The sequence below is a fragment of the Castanea sativa genome, chromosome 7 (genome assembly GCF_040712315.1).
Source record: "Castanea sativa cultivar Marrone di Chiusa Pesio chromosome 7, ASM4071231v1".
NCBI classification, from domain to species: Eukaryota; Viridiplantae; Streptophyta; class Magnoliopsida; order Fagales; family Fagaceae; genus Castanea; species Castanea sativa.
Window position 1 is genome coordinate 24,300,053 of NC_134019.1, and position 14,920 is coordinate 24,314,972.

The 14,920-nt window shown below is 35.4% G+C and overlaps 2 protein-coding genes across 2 annotated transcripts; both read right to left on the bottom strand.

Moving 5' to 3' along the window:
* Positions 1-9,979, bottom strand: LOC142644198 (uncharacterized). The gene is made up of 4 exons (XM_075818857.1): positions 9,673-9,979; positions 8,799-9,187; positions 5,456-5,700; positions 1-256 (listed from the first exon to the last, which is right to left on the bottom strand). The coding sequence occupies exons 1-4, from the start codon at positions 9,977-9,979 to the stop codon at positions 1-3; spliced, it is 1,197 nt and encodes a 398-aa protein (XP_075674972.1).
* Positions 9,980-13,730: 3,751 nt separating this feature from the next.
* Positions 13,731-14,381, bottom strand: LOC142644199 (agamous-like MADS-box protein AGL62). The gene has a single exon (XM_075818858.1). The coding sequence runs from the start codon at positions 14,379-14,381 to the stop codon at positions 13,731-13,733; it is 651 nt and encodes a 216-aa protein (XP_075674973.1).
* Between the last annotated feature and the right edge of the window lie 539 nt (positions 14,382-14,920).

Here is a 14,920-nt window from a genome sequence, read left to right on the forward strand (position 1 = left end):
TCAAGTTGCTGGACCTGAGTTTGGAGCTTTCCTTGGTAATATGGAGTCAGATTCAATGCCTGTGCAGTAGTCTTCATCTCCACAAGCCTTTCCTTTCACTGTAGGCCAATACCAGAAGCTCTCGGCTTTGATTGGAGGTCCAAGAAACATAGGAGTACTAGCATCTGATGTGGTTCTAGCAACAATGGCTAACAATGTTACAATCACTACTCCACTTGCAGGTAATTCTCCTAACTTAAAGCATTCTGTATTTTTGCTGCCAAGGAAGTAAATAGAAGTGCTTATATCTCCAACACTTGGGTCTTAGATACAGGTGCCACAGACCTTTTTGTCCATCAACAACAACTTGTAACAACTTACTACTTATGATTTGTTATGAAAATGTCGTGGACATAACATTTTTTTGTGAAATTATCAAGACATCTTATTGTTGTCACAATATTTTCAAAACTACTGAACTGTTAATTCTTTATAAATAAAAATAAAATAAAACAAAATTATAAAGGTATTATGTAAATATTGTGTCATTTTGTTGTGTTTTTATATAATTCTTTATAAATTATATGGCTTTTTTTTTTCTTATCAAAACTCAATTGTTTATTGTTGAAAGATAATGGTATTCATTATCATTCTTAGAATTTTTTTGTGAATGTATATATTGCTTTTAGCAAAGAGGTACTAAAAAAATAATTTTTGTAAAATAGATATTTATATGTTAAATAGCTACCCTAATTTTGTGGTTGATCAAAATTCTTATATGAACGAGATTAACTTTTTATGATATAATTATCAAAATTCTAAAAATAATATCTCATTTGATTAATGTAAATCTCTTCGTACTTTAAAAATCAAATGCTTTTTATTTTTGTTTTGTGATACAAATAAAATATACTACGTTTTCCATCGAAAAATATGAAGTGCTAGATTTTACCTAAAAGGGGAGAATATTCGTGTAGAGAGTAGAACACTCCATTCATTAGTTAACTAATGAAGAAGGAAATAAGTTTGATGATTATTTTGTTAAAAATTGAAATTATTATAGATAAAAAACCAAAATAGTTACAGTATGATATAACTTTTAGTCGCATGGAGCACTAGTATTGGTGGTGCTAAAAAGCTATATTGATCTTTTTTGCACCACCAAATACCAAAATGTGGCTACACTAATGGAGCCAAAGCCATATTTTTTTGGCTCCATGTTGTGTACTGTAGCTCATATTTAATAAAAATAATATATATTTTTTTTTTTTGAAAACATAAAAATAATATTATTAATTGTTGCGTTCACATTGTTTTTTAAATAAAAAAATCTCTTTTGGTTGTGTTCACACTGCTTTTTAATGAATTTTTATATTATTTTAATCAAATAGTTAAATATATAGATCCATTGATATTGGGTGTATTGTAAAATTAGAAAGTAAAATAAATAACATAGCTTTTGGTTGTGTTCACACTGCTTTTGAATGAATTTTTTATATTATTTTAATCAAATAGTTAAAAATATAGATCCATTGATATTGAGTGTGTTGTAAAGTGAGAAGGTAAAATAAATAACCTAGTTTTTTGTAAAGCCATATTGCTAAATTTATGGCTCCACCAATGTGGATGCATAGTAATGTAACTTGTTTAAATAATTTATTGAGTTACGTAATTTACCATTTGTATGCATGGTCTTATAAACTATTACATAATGGGTTGAACTTGGAGGTGATTCCTATTGTATAAACTATTACAGTCCCATTGTATTATCTTATTTTATGTAGATTGGCATATTCATAGTGGTTATGATAATGCGAGCTTCTAATGAAATAAATACAATGGGACTGTAAATGAACTAGGAAATAAATATAATGGGGTTGTAGCCTATAAATGAACCAAGTTATTTATGAACAGCTTGAGCTCAGTTTTGAAAAAATTTGTTTATGTCCATTTGTTAAGCAAACAAGTTATGATCAAGTTTAAGTTTGGGTCAATCATAGAATTGAGAATTGATTTTGTAAGTTTGTAAATAGGTTCACATAGTACCAAATTATTATTTGTAGTTTATTGATAATATAAACAATTCATTTATTGTAAAAATTCATAGATTTGTAAAGGGGAAAAAACTATTAGTCATGGTTTTACTATATAGGAGAAATGAATAAATTATTCAAGTAGCTCGCAAATAAGTTTAAGCTTGTTTGACAATAAAATGAATGAAACTTAAACATGTAATAATGTTTAGTGATAAGCTCAAACTTAGCTCATGTTCAAAATAAAATTAAATGAACAAACTTGAATTTTTGATTCTCAACTTGGCTTAACTCATTTATAGCTCTATTTCTCAACTCTAAATAAATGGCAATTGGCTCATTATATTTTTATTCCCTTCTTATATGGCTGCTATGAGGCTTTGAGAGTATATTTCTCCTTAATACGCGCTCACACTGCTCATTTATCAACCACCTTTGTTTTGTGAAATCAAGGGCTCTCTTTCAAGACTTCAATTGAAATCTCATCATCAAGTTATGGAGATATGTCATTTCTTTACAAAACACTCATACATGCTGTGAATAAATCAAAATATCTTGTATAATTATAACAATTCCTTCAATCTGGTTTGAAAAAAAACTTTATCCTATATGTGTTTTGTTCAATCTAAATTGACAAAGTACTAAGTATTACTAGTAATCTTTAAGAGTGGAAAAATAGTAAAATTTTGTGTACGTGGCTTTTTGATTGAGAATGATGATGATTACCACCCTTTCAACAAATATTGTCAGAAAAAAAAAGATTAGAGGCTTCCATAGTAGGTAGTTGAAAGCTCGGATTTGTGATAAAAACACAAGAGCTGTTTAGACCCCAAATTAAAAAACAATTACGGCTCGGTTGATTTTACTCTAACTTAAACTAAGTGCGGAATAGAGTAAATGCGAGCGACCAAACAAAACAACTACTCTAAGCCATATTCAATAAAGCACAGCATTAAAAAGAAAGCTAAAAGAGTAGGGAAGAAAGATGCAAACACAAGATAACACTCCGATGTGTTATTGAAGAGGAAACTGAATAACTCAGCGAAAAACCTCTCCACCACCCTCAAAGCGATAAATCGATTCACTAGACAATAAGTTGGATACACGAATAGCAAAAGACCCTTCAAGCCTAGTCTACCCAGTGCACCTAAACCCTCCAAGCTCTTGCTCTAACAAGGCTTCTCGGAACCGTGTCTTATTCAGCTTTCCAAATCCTACAATGCGCCTGATTGCATCCGCCAAAAAGTTGGCTTCTTCCAATGCTTCCCAACAACACCAAAAACTCACTGGACACTCAATATGGGTGTGGTAAGTGTTTGGGCTATTAACCTCTCAAGGATTTGGAAATGAAGAGGTAGGAATAGAGGAAAACCACAATGGATGGTGTGTAGAATTGTGGGTATGACAATCTCACACTCTCAAGGGTTTTAGGCTAGGGTTTTCTCTTCTGAAAAGCTCTCTACTCAATATGTAGGTAATGATGGTATATATAGTATGTATGAAGATGTAGTGGAGCAGATAGGACAAAATAGCAAAACAGACTGTTTCGCAGGTATCTCGCAGGAAGGCCTTACCCGCAAGACACTCGCGAAAACCAACTATCAGCATTAGTCATGACTCTTCGCATTCCAGTCATGTGCAAGACACATGTATCACTTCGCGGGATGCTTAGTTGCGATCTACCCGCGAAACTCTTCTGTCTTCAAATGCTTGAGTCTTCACACTCTCTCTCCCTATCACACAACCTTTACAATTAAATCCCACAATAAATACAGGCTATAAAAGATTAAATAAAATTACAATCAAATTTGGCACGGAATTAAAGCCAACACAAAATAGTTGTAAATCACAACTTTACAATCTCCCCCTTTGGCTATTTCGTGACAAAACACCCTATAACAGACTCTAAACTTAAACGTGAGTTTGGGAACAGTGGCAAAACTCACTCACACCTAATCTAGAAGTTGTGAAGCACTTGTACGAATACATCTGTATCCTAAAACACTTGCACACAAACAAAACTTTCATTAAGCTCATGACAAGTTGAATACAAGGTACGTATAGAAGCAAGTATAATGCAATCAAGAAAAACAACAAGATATAAATAATGAAGCATAACTTGATCATACAAGAATAGTCATTATAGAATGACTACAATAATCATTTAACTAGTAAACGATCATCTGAACACGCAATTCTATTAAGTCCAAAGCAAGAATCAATTGCATGTCCAAAACACTCAACCAATGCAAAATACCAAAGTATTCGCATTAAGGATACAAGATCCAACAAAGGGCACAAGAAAGATAGACTATAAGTATAAAAAAATGTTACAAAGCAATAAGATAAACACAAAGTACTGAATATTAAACTGAATTTAAAACAAAGTACTTAAAGCTTTAAAAGAAAGCAATGTAAATAAAAGAGTTCTAGACTATGGAAAAAGAAAGTAAACAACTAAACCACCAAAAATTAACCAAAAAGTCTATGAAGTGCATGTGCTACACTATACTCTACTATGCTCCCCCTCAAAATGTGTTACTTCCTCTCAAAATGTTCTCCCCCTTTTTGATCGGAATGGCCAAAAGAGTTAGTCATCATCTCCTTCTAGTTTCCTTTGTATTTGATCTAATTGAGTTTGAAGAGAAGGGAACTTCGTGTCGAAGCGAATATGGTGAGAGTGCATGATAGAAGCAAGTCCAGATAGCTTGGTGTTGATGTCTTGAATGGATGACATAATGATGTCTAACTTTTCATCAAGAGCATGAAAGCTAGAGCTTGAACTAGCATGAGGAGCATTATTCTCTTGCTTGGGTGCCTTTCAGGTGTGGCTGATGCTGGCATTGAGAGAACGCGTGCTGATTGGATTAGGTCGTCGGTATGGTCTCTCATCTTCCAACGGGTGAACACCTTTCAGCTTCAGAATTTTTGAGATAAGGCAACTAAAGGGAAGGCAGTTCCTTGAAGCAGTCCTTTCAGCTGTCTTGTGTAAGATGTGAAAGATATGAGAGCAAATGTCAATCTCCTCATCATGGACTAGGTCATGGAGAAATAAAGCCCGACCAAGATTCATGTAACCGATACTTGAGAGAGGATAGAGGTTGTGGAACATGATTGATGTGAGCAGCCTCAATTCAGGTGATAGTGATGCAACACTCACCGCTTTTCCATTGCAAGAGAATTCCAAGTTCTTTCCTAGAGTCTCCCAAAGAAAATCATGCTTAGGATATAAATCATCGCACACCGAGGGCATCGGAAACATAGGCCGATTAATACGTAGAATGTCAGCAAGATAGGTTGGAGTTATTGTGAAATTCTTTCCTCTAACCCAACATTTTAGCTCATCTCCCTCAGCAATGGCATTTGCTTAGAATTCGTTCACCATTTTCTCGTATGGTTCATCAAAACTTGACAGAAGGAAATTCCAATCCTTGGTAGTAAACCATTTTGGGATGCTCATATCTAGAAGAGAGGCTTGGTCAACTGCTCTTTCAACTAACAAGGGGGCATCTTTGAAATATTTCTCATAAACTTGAGATGCTGCGTATGACCTAAATTTGCCAACATCATAAAGCCCTATTGAAGATCTGGTCCTCTTTAGCTTCGGGGTAAAACTGTCAAGATCTGTCACTGGTTCTTTCCCTTTGCTATTTCCCCCTTTGACAGCTGATTTCTTGAAGGGTGACATCTGCACAAACAGACATAAAAGCACAAAAAGAAATAACAGAAACACAAAACAGACCACAAAACTTGATTAGATTCAAGTTAGTCCAAAACAAATAAGTAAAAACAGCTTAAAACATAGCATAACAACCTTAAAACAGCATGCTATAAGTGTTAAAAATATATACACAGAAGCATAATACATGAAGAAAGTGACTGTGCATGTGTGTGCATGTGCTGATGCATGTGAGTGCAGCATGAGGTGCATGGGGTGTGCCTAGAGGATGGATGGCATGACATTGTGAAGCACAAAATGGGCACAGTGTGTAAAACACACACCCATTGACCAAAACATGTTCAATTAATAGTAAACACAAGCATTGGAACTCATTTGAGTCCAAAACAACACAAGGATGTCACTAGGACATTCTGTCAAACACCTAACATGCAACAGTGAGCAACACCTATGAATAACGCATGAATAGGACAAAATCTGCTTCAATAGATGTTTAAAATGCCACAAGGGGCCAACACAGATACACACAAACCAAATGGGACTCAGCCCAATCAAAATTTTGAAAAACTTTTGCTTAAAAAACATGAACCCAACCCTTGTTTTGAAAATCCCCAGAATGTATAACCCTAGAAAAATTTCTGCATAATCTAAGACAAACATGAAAAGAAAGTTTTAGAAAACATACCTTGAAGTTGATTTTGCAAAAAAAAAAACTTGAAAATGATGGGGTTTCGAGAGGAAATAAGATTTGGGTTGAGAGAGGTTCTAGAGAAGCAGTGTGAGGAAAAAAAGAGAGTGTTACAAAACTCAGTCACATTAGCCCTATAAAACTGAAAACACGCGTTTTTTGAGAGTTAGACAGTCGCGAAATTACTCACAAAAAACACCACTGAAGCACAAACACTTTCGCAAGAAGCTTTTAGTCGCGAAACAGTCGCGAAAGACTCTGTATGAATTTGTGTTTTCCAGTTTTTGCCTCAAAAACTTTTCGCGGGAAGAGCTTGGTCTCGAAAAAGTCGCGAGACGATACTCTCTATGTGAAAATTGAGATTTTTAGTTTTCTCTTAAACACTTTTTGCGGGAAGCTCTTAGTCGCGAGCTACTCGCAAGAATGCCTCTGAACCAGTTTTTGAAGAAAAACACAAAAATGCATTTTGAACAAAAACTTAAAGTACGAAAGTACACTTTCAAAAACATATAAAATACTCAAAAATCTTTTTGGGTGTGATCGGCAAGAAATTAAGTATACACATCACATTTGATCATGTACAATCACACAAATGAAATAAGCATTCATTGAACAAAGTCTTGTGTCTTGTGTGTAAGTATCAAATGAGGAATAGTCCTTAGGCTAGAGTGAAGCTTCAATGATCAATTCAATCAAGTCATACACAACTAATACTAAGTCAAGTGGACTATCTCAATTATAGAAATGAACATATATGATCTCCCACAAGAAAATGATTACATTTCTTTGAAGCTTTTCATTTGGCTTCTTTAGAAATTATAACATTTGATAATTTTGAACAAAAATACATCTCATTTTGAGATCAATGCCTGAACTTTTGATATTTCAACTTTGTGAGTAAGCCTTTGGCTTTTTGAGGCACCATACATTTCAATATAAGTTGCTTTCCCTTTTTCTTAGTCAAATACTAGTATGTGCGATGGCTTTTGCAGTTCAATATCTCTTTTTGAGATTTGACAAGCTTGAAGATCGATTTACAACAATCACACATAGATTTCAAGATTTTTCCATAGAGATAGATGTGCATACAAAACAAGCTAAGCTCGTAAATGCACTACACCATTAGTACGATAGTACTAGGCCAAACTCACATGTGATATACACAACACAAGCAATCAAACTTTTTGAAAAACTTTCAATTTTTTAGAGTTTTTGAATTTTTCAACATACTAAAAAACATAGCAAGAAAAGTAAGATCAACAAAAGCAAAAGCAAAAAGCAACTAGCAAAAGAAACATGCTATGAATCAGAAGCAATGACACAAGAAGATTTTGCAAGACATGATGCATGAACCTAGGACCCTAAATATTGAAAGAATTAAAACATGGGCATAGGAAAAATCATGCATGGGTACCCTTTTTCACCCACACTTTTCGAGTGTTTTGGGTGAGAACCTTCATGGAGGTGCGCGACCAACATAGCTTTTCAACCTCGAAGTGAAGCTAGCAAGGCATGGAGAGATATTTTTCAGCATTTCCATGACATCTCCAATAAGATGTCCTTCATTTTCTCCCTTAGATTGTGTTCCCTTTGGTTTCTTCTTTGAACTTTCTTGGCCACGCATAGAGTCAGCTTTCTTGAGTGCATGAAGCTTGAAACAGTTGGGTCTTGTGTGCCCTTGAATGCCACAATGATGACACACATGCTTCACTTGAGGCCCCCTCTGATTTTTGGGCAATGACTTCCCTTTATCTTTTGGTCTTACACCAATGGTTCTTTTCTCCCATAGAGAGATGTTCTTCAGCATTTCCATGACATCTCCAATGAGATGTCCTTCATTTTCTCCCTTAGATTGTGTTCCCTTTGGTTTCTTCTTTGAACTTTCTTGGCCACGCATGGAGTCAACTTTCTTGAGTGCATGAAGCTTGAAACAGTTAGGTCTTGTGTGCCCTTGAATGCCACAATGATGACACACATGCTTCACTTGAGGTCCCCTCTGATTTTTGGGTAATGACTTCCCTTTATCTTTTGGTCTTACACCAATGGTTCTTTTATCAGTAGCAAGGGTCTCAGTCTCAGGCATCACTTCTTTAAGTTTCTCAACACTCTTGGCTGATACGAACCTTACTTCCTTCTTTAGTTCCCTGCTGGAGCATCCTTCTCTAGTATAACCTAAACCGGTCTTGTCATGTGAAGATTTTTATGAAGACAACACACCGTCAAGTTTCTTGGTGGAGATACGCTCAACCTTAACATTAGCTTAGATTATTTCATGTTCTAGAAACTTGATCTTAAAGTAAGCTTCAACTAGCTTTCCCTTGAGTCCTTCTACTTCACATTTTGCCTCTTTAAGTTGCACAAGAGTACACTTATACTCTTCTTCAATCTTCTTCATCTTTCTCAAAACATGGTTCGCAACCTTGACATTTTTTCCACAATCGTCTAGCAAAGAATCATATGCTTCTTGAAGGTTGCTCTCTCCTTCATTTTGGCATACATCTTCATCTTCCAATTCTTCAACTTTCTCACCCTCAGAATGCTCACCAAGTTCATTTACCAAATTGCTCAAATCATCCTTAGATTCAACGATGGTAATTGTCATGAAAGCCCTATAGTTCCCGCCGCTGTCACACTCTTCTTCCGTGTTTGAATTTGAGCTTTCGAAGTCGCTAAGAGTAGTGGCAAATACCTTAACCTTCCCTCTTAAGTAGTTGGGACATTCTTTCTTGATGTATCCATGGTCGTTGCATTCAAAGCACACAACTCCTTGGAGGGATTGAGAGTCCTTCCCATCTTTCTCTTGAACTCCTTTCTACCACCTTTGGATGATGAGAACTTTCCTTTGCTAAAGGACTTCCCACTGTTCTTTATCTTCAAAAATTTTCAGAAGTTCTTTGCAAGGAATGCTACTTCTTTCTCCACATCATCTTCTTTGGAAGAGTCATCCATCCTCTCATTGATGGTTTTGAGTGCAAGTGATTTTCTTGGCTTATGAGAAGGCAGTCTAAGTTCATATGTTTGGAGAGATCCAATTAACTCTTAAATCTTAATCTCATCCAAATCTTTTCTTTCTTCTATAGCAGTAACCTTTGCACGGCAGCTCTCCAGTAAGGACCTTAAGATCTTTCTCACCACCTTAGCATCCTCAATCTTTTCATCGAGATTGAGCTTGGCAATCACAATTTCGTTAAGCTTTCCATAGAATGAATCAAATGACTCATCGTCACTCATCTTAAGCTCTTCAAATCGTGTGGTAAGCATTTAAAGTTTTGTGTCCTTGACTTTCTTGGTACCTTTGTAAGTAGTCTCAAAAATCATCCAAGCTTCCTTAACGGTCTTCACATGTGATATCCTGTGAAATTCATCAGTAGACACACCACAAAATATAGCGTTAATTGCTTTGCTATTGGCATTTGCCAAAGCAAGTGCTGCCTTGTCCCATTCGGACTTAGCTATTATGGGTCTAACATACCCATTCTCAACGAAATCCCATACGGACTCATCTATAGAACAAAGAAATGTCCTCATACGGACTTTCCAAAAGGCATAGTTGCTCCCATCAAAGAATGGTGGAGCATTGAGAGATTGTGACCGATCCATCACAAAAAGGGTCTTGGATCACACTTAGGTAATGAAACCACAACAAGTGCACCCACTTTGATACCAATTGAAAGCTTGGATTTATGATAAAAACACAAGAGCTGTTTAGACCCCAAATTAAAAAAAAAATTACGGCTCGATTGATTTTACTCTAACTTAAACTAAGTGCAAAATAAAGTAAATGCGAATGAACAAACAAAACAACTACTCTAAACCATATTCAATAAAGCACAGCAGTAAAAAGAAAGATAAAAGAGTAGGGAAGAAAGATACAAACACAAGATAACACTCCAATGTGCTATCGAAGAGGAAGCTGAAGAACTTGGTAAAAAACCTCTTTGCCACCATCCAAGCGGTAAATCGGTCCACTAGCCAATAAGTTGGGATACACGAATAGCAAAAGACCATTCAAGCCTAGTCTACCCAGTGCACCTAAGCCCTCCAAGCTCCTACTCCAACAAGGCTTCTCGGAACTGTGTCTTGTCTAGCTTTCCGGATCCCGCAATGCGCCTAATTGCATCCGCCAAAGGTTGGCTTCTTCCAATGCTTCCTAGCAGCACCAAAAACTCACTAGACACTCAGTATGGGTGTGGTAAGTGTTTGGGTTACCAACCTCTCAAGGATTTGGAAATGGAGAGGTAGAAGTAGAGGAAAACCACAATGGATGGTGTGTAGAATTATGGGTGTGACAATCTCACACTCTCAAGGATTTGAGGCTAGGGTTTTCTCTTCTGAAAAACTCTCTACTCAATATGTGGGTAATAATGGTATATATAGTGTGTATGAGGATGTAATGGAGCAGATAGAACAAAATAGAAAAACAGACTGTTTCGCGAGTATCTCGTGGAAAGGCCTTACCCGCGAAACACTCGCAAAAACCAACTGTCAGCATCTGTCATGACTTTTTACATTCTAGTCATGTGCAAGGCACATGCATCACTTCGCGGGATGCTTAGTCGCGAGCTACCCGCGAAACTCTTCTGTCTTCAAATGCTTGAGTCTTCACACTCTCTTTCTCTATCACACAACCCTTACAATTAAATCCCACAATAAATACAAGGGTGTAAGAGATTGAATAAAATTACAATCAAATTTGGCACGGAATTAAAGCCAACACAAAATAGTTGTAAATCATAACTTTATAGTAGCAATAGTGAAGGTCTGAACCAAAGGACCAAAACTTCAAAAAGAAGGAATGAAAGGTTTAGAATGGGGAGGGTTAGGGGCATTATTTTAGGCCTTTGATAGCATGAGAAAACCTAGCAACTAGCAATGTAAATCCTAGATCAAGAGAAATGCATGAAACTCAAAATGCATTACACAAACTAAAAATAGAAAGGATGAATCCCTAAATGCTTCGCTTGAATGATGAATTCCATGAATTAAATTCAATATGTAATTCGCCATTCATATAATAAGAGGAACTACCATATCACTATGTACTCTAAAAGCACTTAATCATTTTCCAGAGGAAGTAACATTAATACATTTATTATTTATTTTAATAAATGACTTAGAAATTAATTCCTATCCTTTTATGTTATAGATGTGAGTGCACAATTTGTGCCCGATCCAATCACTGGACGGACTCAGGCCCAAAGAGCATTATAAAATAAGATTTGTAGAGTGTGGGTTTAAAACCTAGATTATGGATATTGGATAAAGAGAGAAATCAGGCTAGATTGTCGTCATCCGTGTTTTCAATAGATGAGAATAGCAAAGAAACTCTCCTCGAACGTAAACCGAGGACCACTTATATTGCCTTTCTTTTCTTTTTAGAACAATGTTGCAACTACCGTTTAAGTATTCCCTCTCCCTCTCTTCTACCATCATCCCCCTTTTATATCTCTCTTCTTCTCTTGCATCTATCCTCTTCTTCCTTTTTTCTTCCACGTGTATCACAAATCTCCTAACTAGATACTTGTCCCATCCAGCACCTTCTTGAAACCTTCAAATACCAGCTGGAAGGCTGAACCTCACTGTTCAGAGGTATTTCTCCATTAATGCGGCTAAGGAGGTAAGTGCAGAGTCTTTAATGCGGTGGTAGCAGTTTTTTCTCCTCTGATATTTCTCATACATTCTTCCTTCTAACCATCGCATGGATCACTCCTTTACTCAACAGATCTTCCAAAATTCTGTCTCCAAACCCCTTGGCATGGCCCATAACATTTACTGGACCCGTCCGAGGAGACACTCCTCCTCGGACGACTCCTCCACCCCTCGTAGTGTGAACTGGCCTGTGGGCCTTAAAGACTCTGCTAAAACAGACTCCTCCACCCCACAATAGATATAATTTCAATTCTGCTAAAACAGAAAAGAAATATCACTAATCTATAAGAAAATTGAGATGAGTAATGCTACAACTACAAATTATTTTAAAATATTTTTACAAACTGTTAATGTAGCCAACTTTTTATTAGTTTTCACCTAGGTTCACTATTAACAACACTTTTTTCATTTACCAATAACCACTTACTACATTAGTAATTTGTAAAAAAAAAGTTTGTATTCCTAGCATTATTCAATTATGGTAAATGCTTCTAGGTTTACTCTAGCGAAAATCAGCAATGCCCAATATAATTAACGACCAAAAATAGCAAATATCAATAAATTCCTAATAGTCTTGTAGGCTTGTTTATCTATATTCGTCTTAAACTCCTTCCACATAATCTTTAATTAATTTGTTTCCTTTCAAAATAATAATAATCAGTAATCGTTGGAGCTCCATTCTGACCGCATCCATATAGAATTCCCAAAAAAAAAAAAAAATTCCTTCCTGTATGAATATGTTAGAGGATAAACGTATTCTGTTTTTGAAGACATATTGTCATTGTTTATTAACAAAAGCAGCTTTTTTTTTCTTTTTTTTTTTAATACAAGATAGAAATTCTACCCTAGCATAATCTAAGTGTATATGTGTGTAAAGTTCCCTCCTAGAAACTTGAACTCTGACCCTTGCCCCCCACACCTCGCAAGCACTTATACTTGTAGAGTGATTATCGCACCAAGGATGTGCGGTGGTAACGAAGACAGCTTCTTGATTGTCAAGAAATAGAAAAAAATAAAGCAACTTCTTCCGGAGCTAATTAACCTAATCAATGCCCTAAAATAAAGCTCCTCAATGGTTTTTTATGTGTTGATTTGATTAGTGAAGCGCTAGTATTAGGTTCTTACGCATTGCACCAAAAATTGAGAAAGTCTATTTTACAATATATTATGATGTCATGTATTTTCGATTAGAATTTTAAATAAAGTGTTACTACATTCACTTTAAATTTACAATATATAACATGAAACACGATGAGTTGGATTCATTTTAAATGGAGATGATCCTTATTCGACTAACAAGGTAGATTGGTCATGGTATTTTCATTATTTCGATATCCAAATTAAATCATATAGAGAATACTAATGAAAATAAGCTAATCCAAACACAAAACAAAATTATGACTTTAATTAACTGTAATTAATTCTTATCATAGGTTACTTTTCTAGTGCAAGGCTTTTCTCATTTTTTGCAAGGTTCACCTCGGTTAACGATCACGTCAACAAATGATTATGACCATTCCAATAGCAACTGTAACAATAAACATTATTTTAAAACTCATACTTATTTATTTACAAGTTACAACCATAACTGAAAGAAGAACCAATGACTAGAGCATAACTAGTAGCTAGGAAGTCATTGAAAAAACACGGAAAAAACACTGGAAGATGAAAAGAAATGCATAGAAATTCAATTCAATAAAAATTAAAGCAGATCCCCATAAGCAAAATCGTAGGCATTAGGGATAGTAGAAGCAGCATCAACTTTATGTTTGCTCTCAAGAAAATCAACATATTCTATACCATTCATCTCCAAGTGTAGTGAAGAATTAGGAGTAGACTGAAACAAAATCTCGTTGGCTTGTATTGCTACATTCTTCTTTAGCTCCTCAATCGAAACCCTTAATTGCTCTAACTCATGCAGCCCAAGCTCATTGATTGGAGCTTCCCACCAGCATTGTCTTTGGTTAGCTCCCCTCATGTGGTCAAGTGCTTCTCCATACTTTTTCTCAGCTTCGACTTGATTAATAATTTGAGTGAGATAATTGTTGAGCTCACGAACATTAGCATTTTGATGAGCTTCAATGAGCTGGTGTTTCTTGGACCCCAATTTAGGGTTTCCAGTAAGAAAACGATCAAGTATAGGCTCAACGTTGGGGTGACCAAATGAGAAAACCTTGCCCGCTGGTGAGAAAACAACAATGGCAATCTCAGCCCCACAAAGTGTACAAAGCTCACTAGCTTTCTTGAAAAGCCCTGACCGACGTTTGGAGAATGTAACATGTCGATGACTTTTGCTCAGAATTTTTGTACACCCTGTCTTTTTGCGACCCATGCTAAGATTTTGCTTTGCCATAGCTAAACCAATCAGACTGAAAAGAAAAATACTTGTTGTTTTTTTGGATTTTTTGTGCTTCGTTCTGCCGGGAAAACTGAAAAGTGGGTACTTATATAGGGTCTTTTGCGTTAATTATGTAATTAATTACTACTAAAACTATCATTTGTGTGTCTTAATTGTCAATTACTTTGTATTATTAATCAAAGATTTGGACGTTACAAAATCTTCTTTACTGTGTGGATGATTACTATGACATAATTATCTATTTATAGGTTTATAATTAATGATCATTTGACCTGGTCATAATATAGCATATTTGAGGCTGGTTAATATCTTAATAAAGTGGAATTAGAATTGAGTTTAACTTCCTTAACAATAGATTAACGAAAAATACTAGACATTTTTTGATCGAAAAAAGGAACTTTAGATTTACTTCTAAAATCGTTTACATACATACAGCTGTTACCTTTTCCTTTTTCCTCCCAAAAAAAAAAAAAAAGTTATTATCTTTTCCTAAATTTTTTTTTTTTTTTAGTCTCTTACATACATGATGATAC

Bases quoted from the DNA above. Each gene is read 5' to 3' on its own strand.
- LOC142644198 (XM_075818857.1), bottom strand. From the start codon at position 9,979: ATGGATCGGTCACAATCTCTCAATGCTCCACCATTCTTTGATGGGAGC. The intron at 9,188-9,672 runs GTACCAAGAAAG...GGTGGTAGAAAG, and splicing joins TTTTGAGACTACTTACAAAG to GAGTTCAAGAGAAAGATGGG. The intron at 257-5,455 runs GTTTACTACCAA...CTTCCTTGGCAG, and splicing joins GATATGAGCATCCCAAAATG to CAAAAATACAGAATGCTTTA.
- LOC142644199 (XM_075818858.1), bottom strand. From the start codon at position 14,381: ATGGCAAAGCAAAATCTTAGCATGGGTCGCAAAAAGACAGGGTGTACA.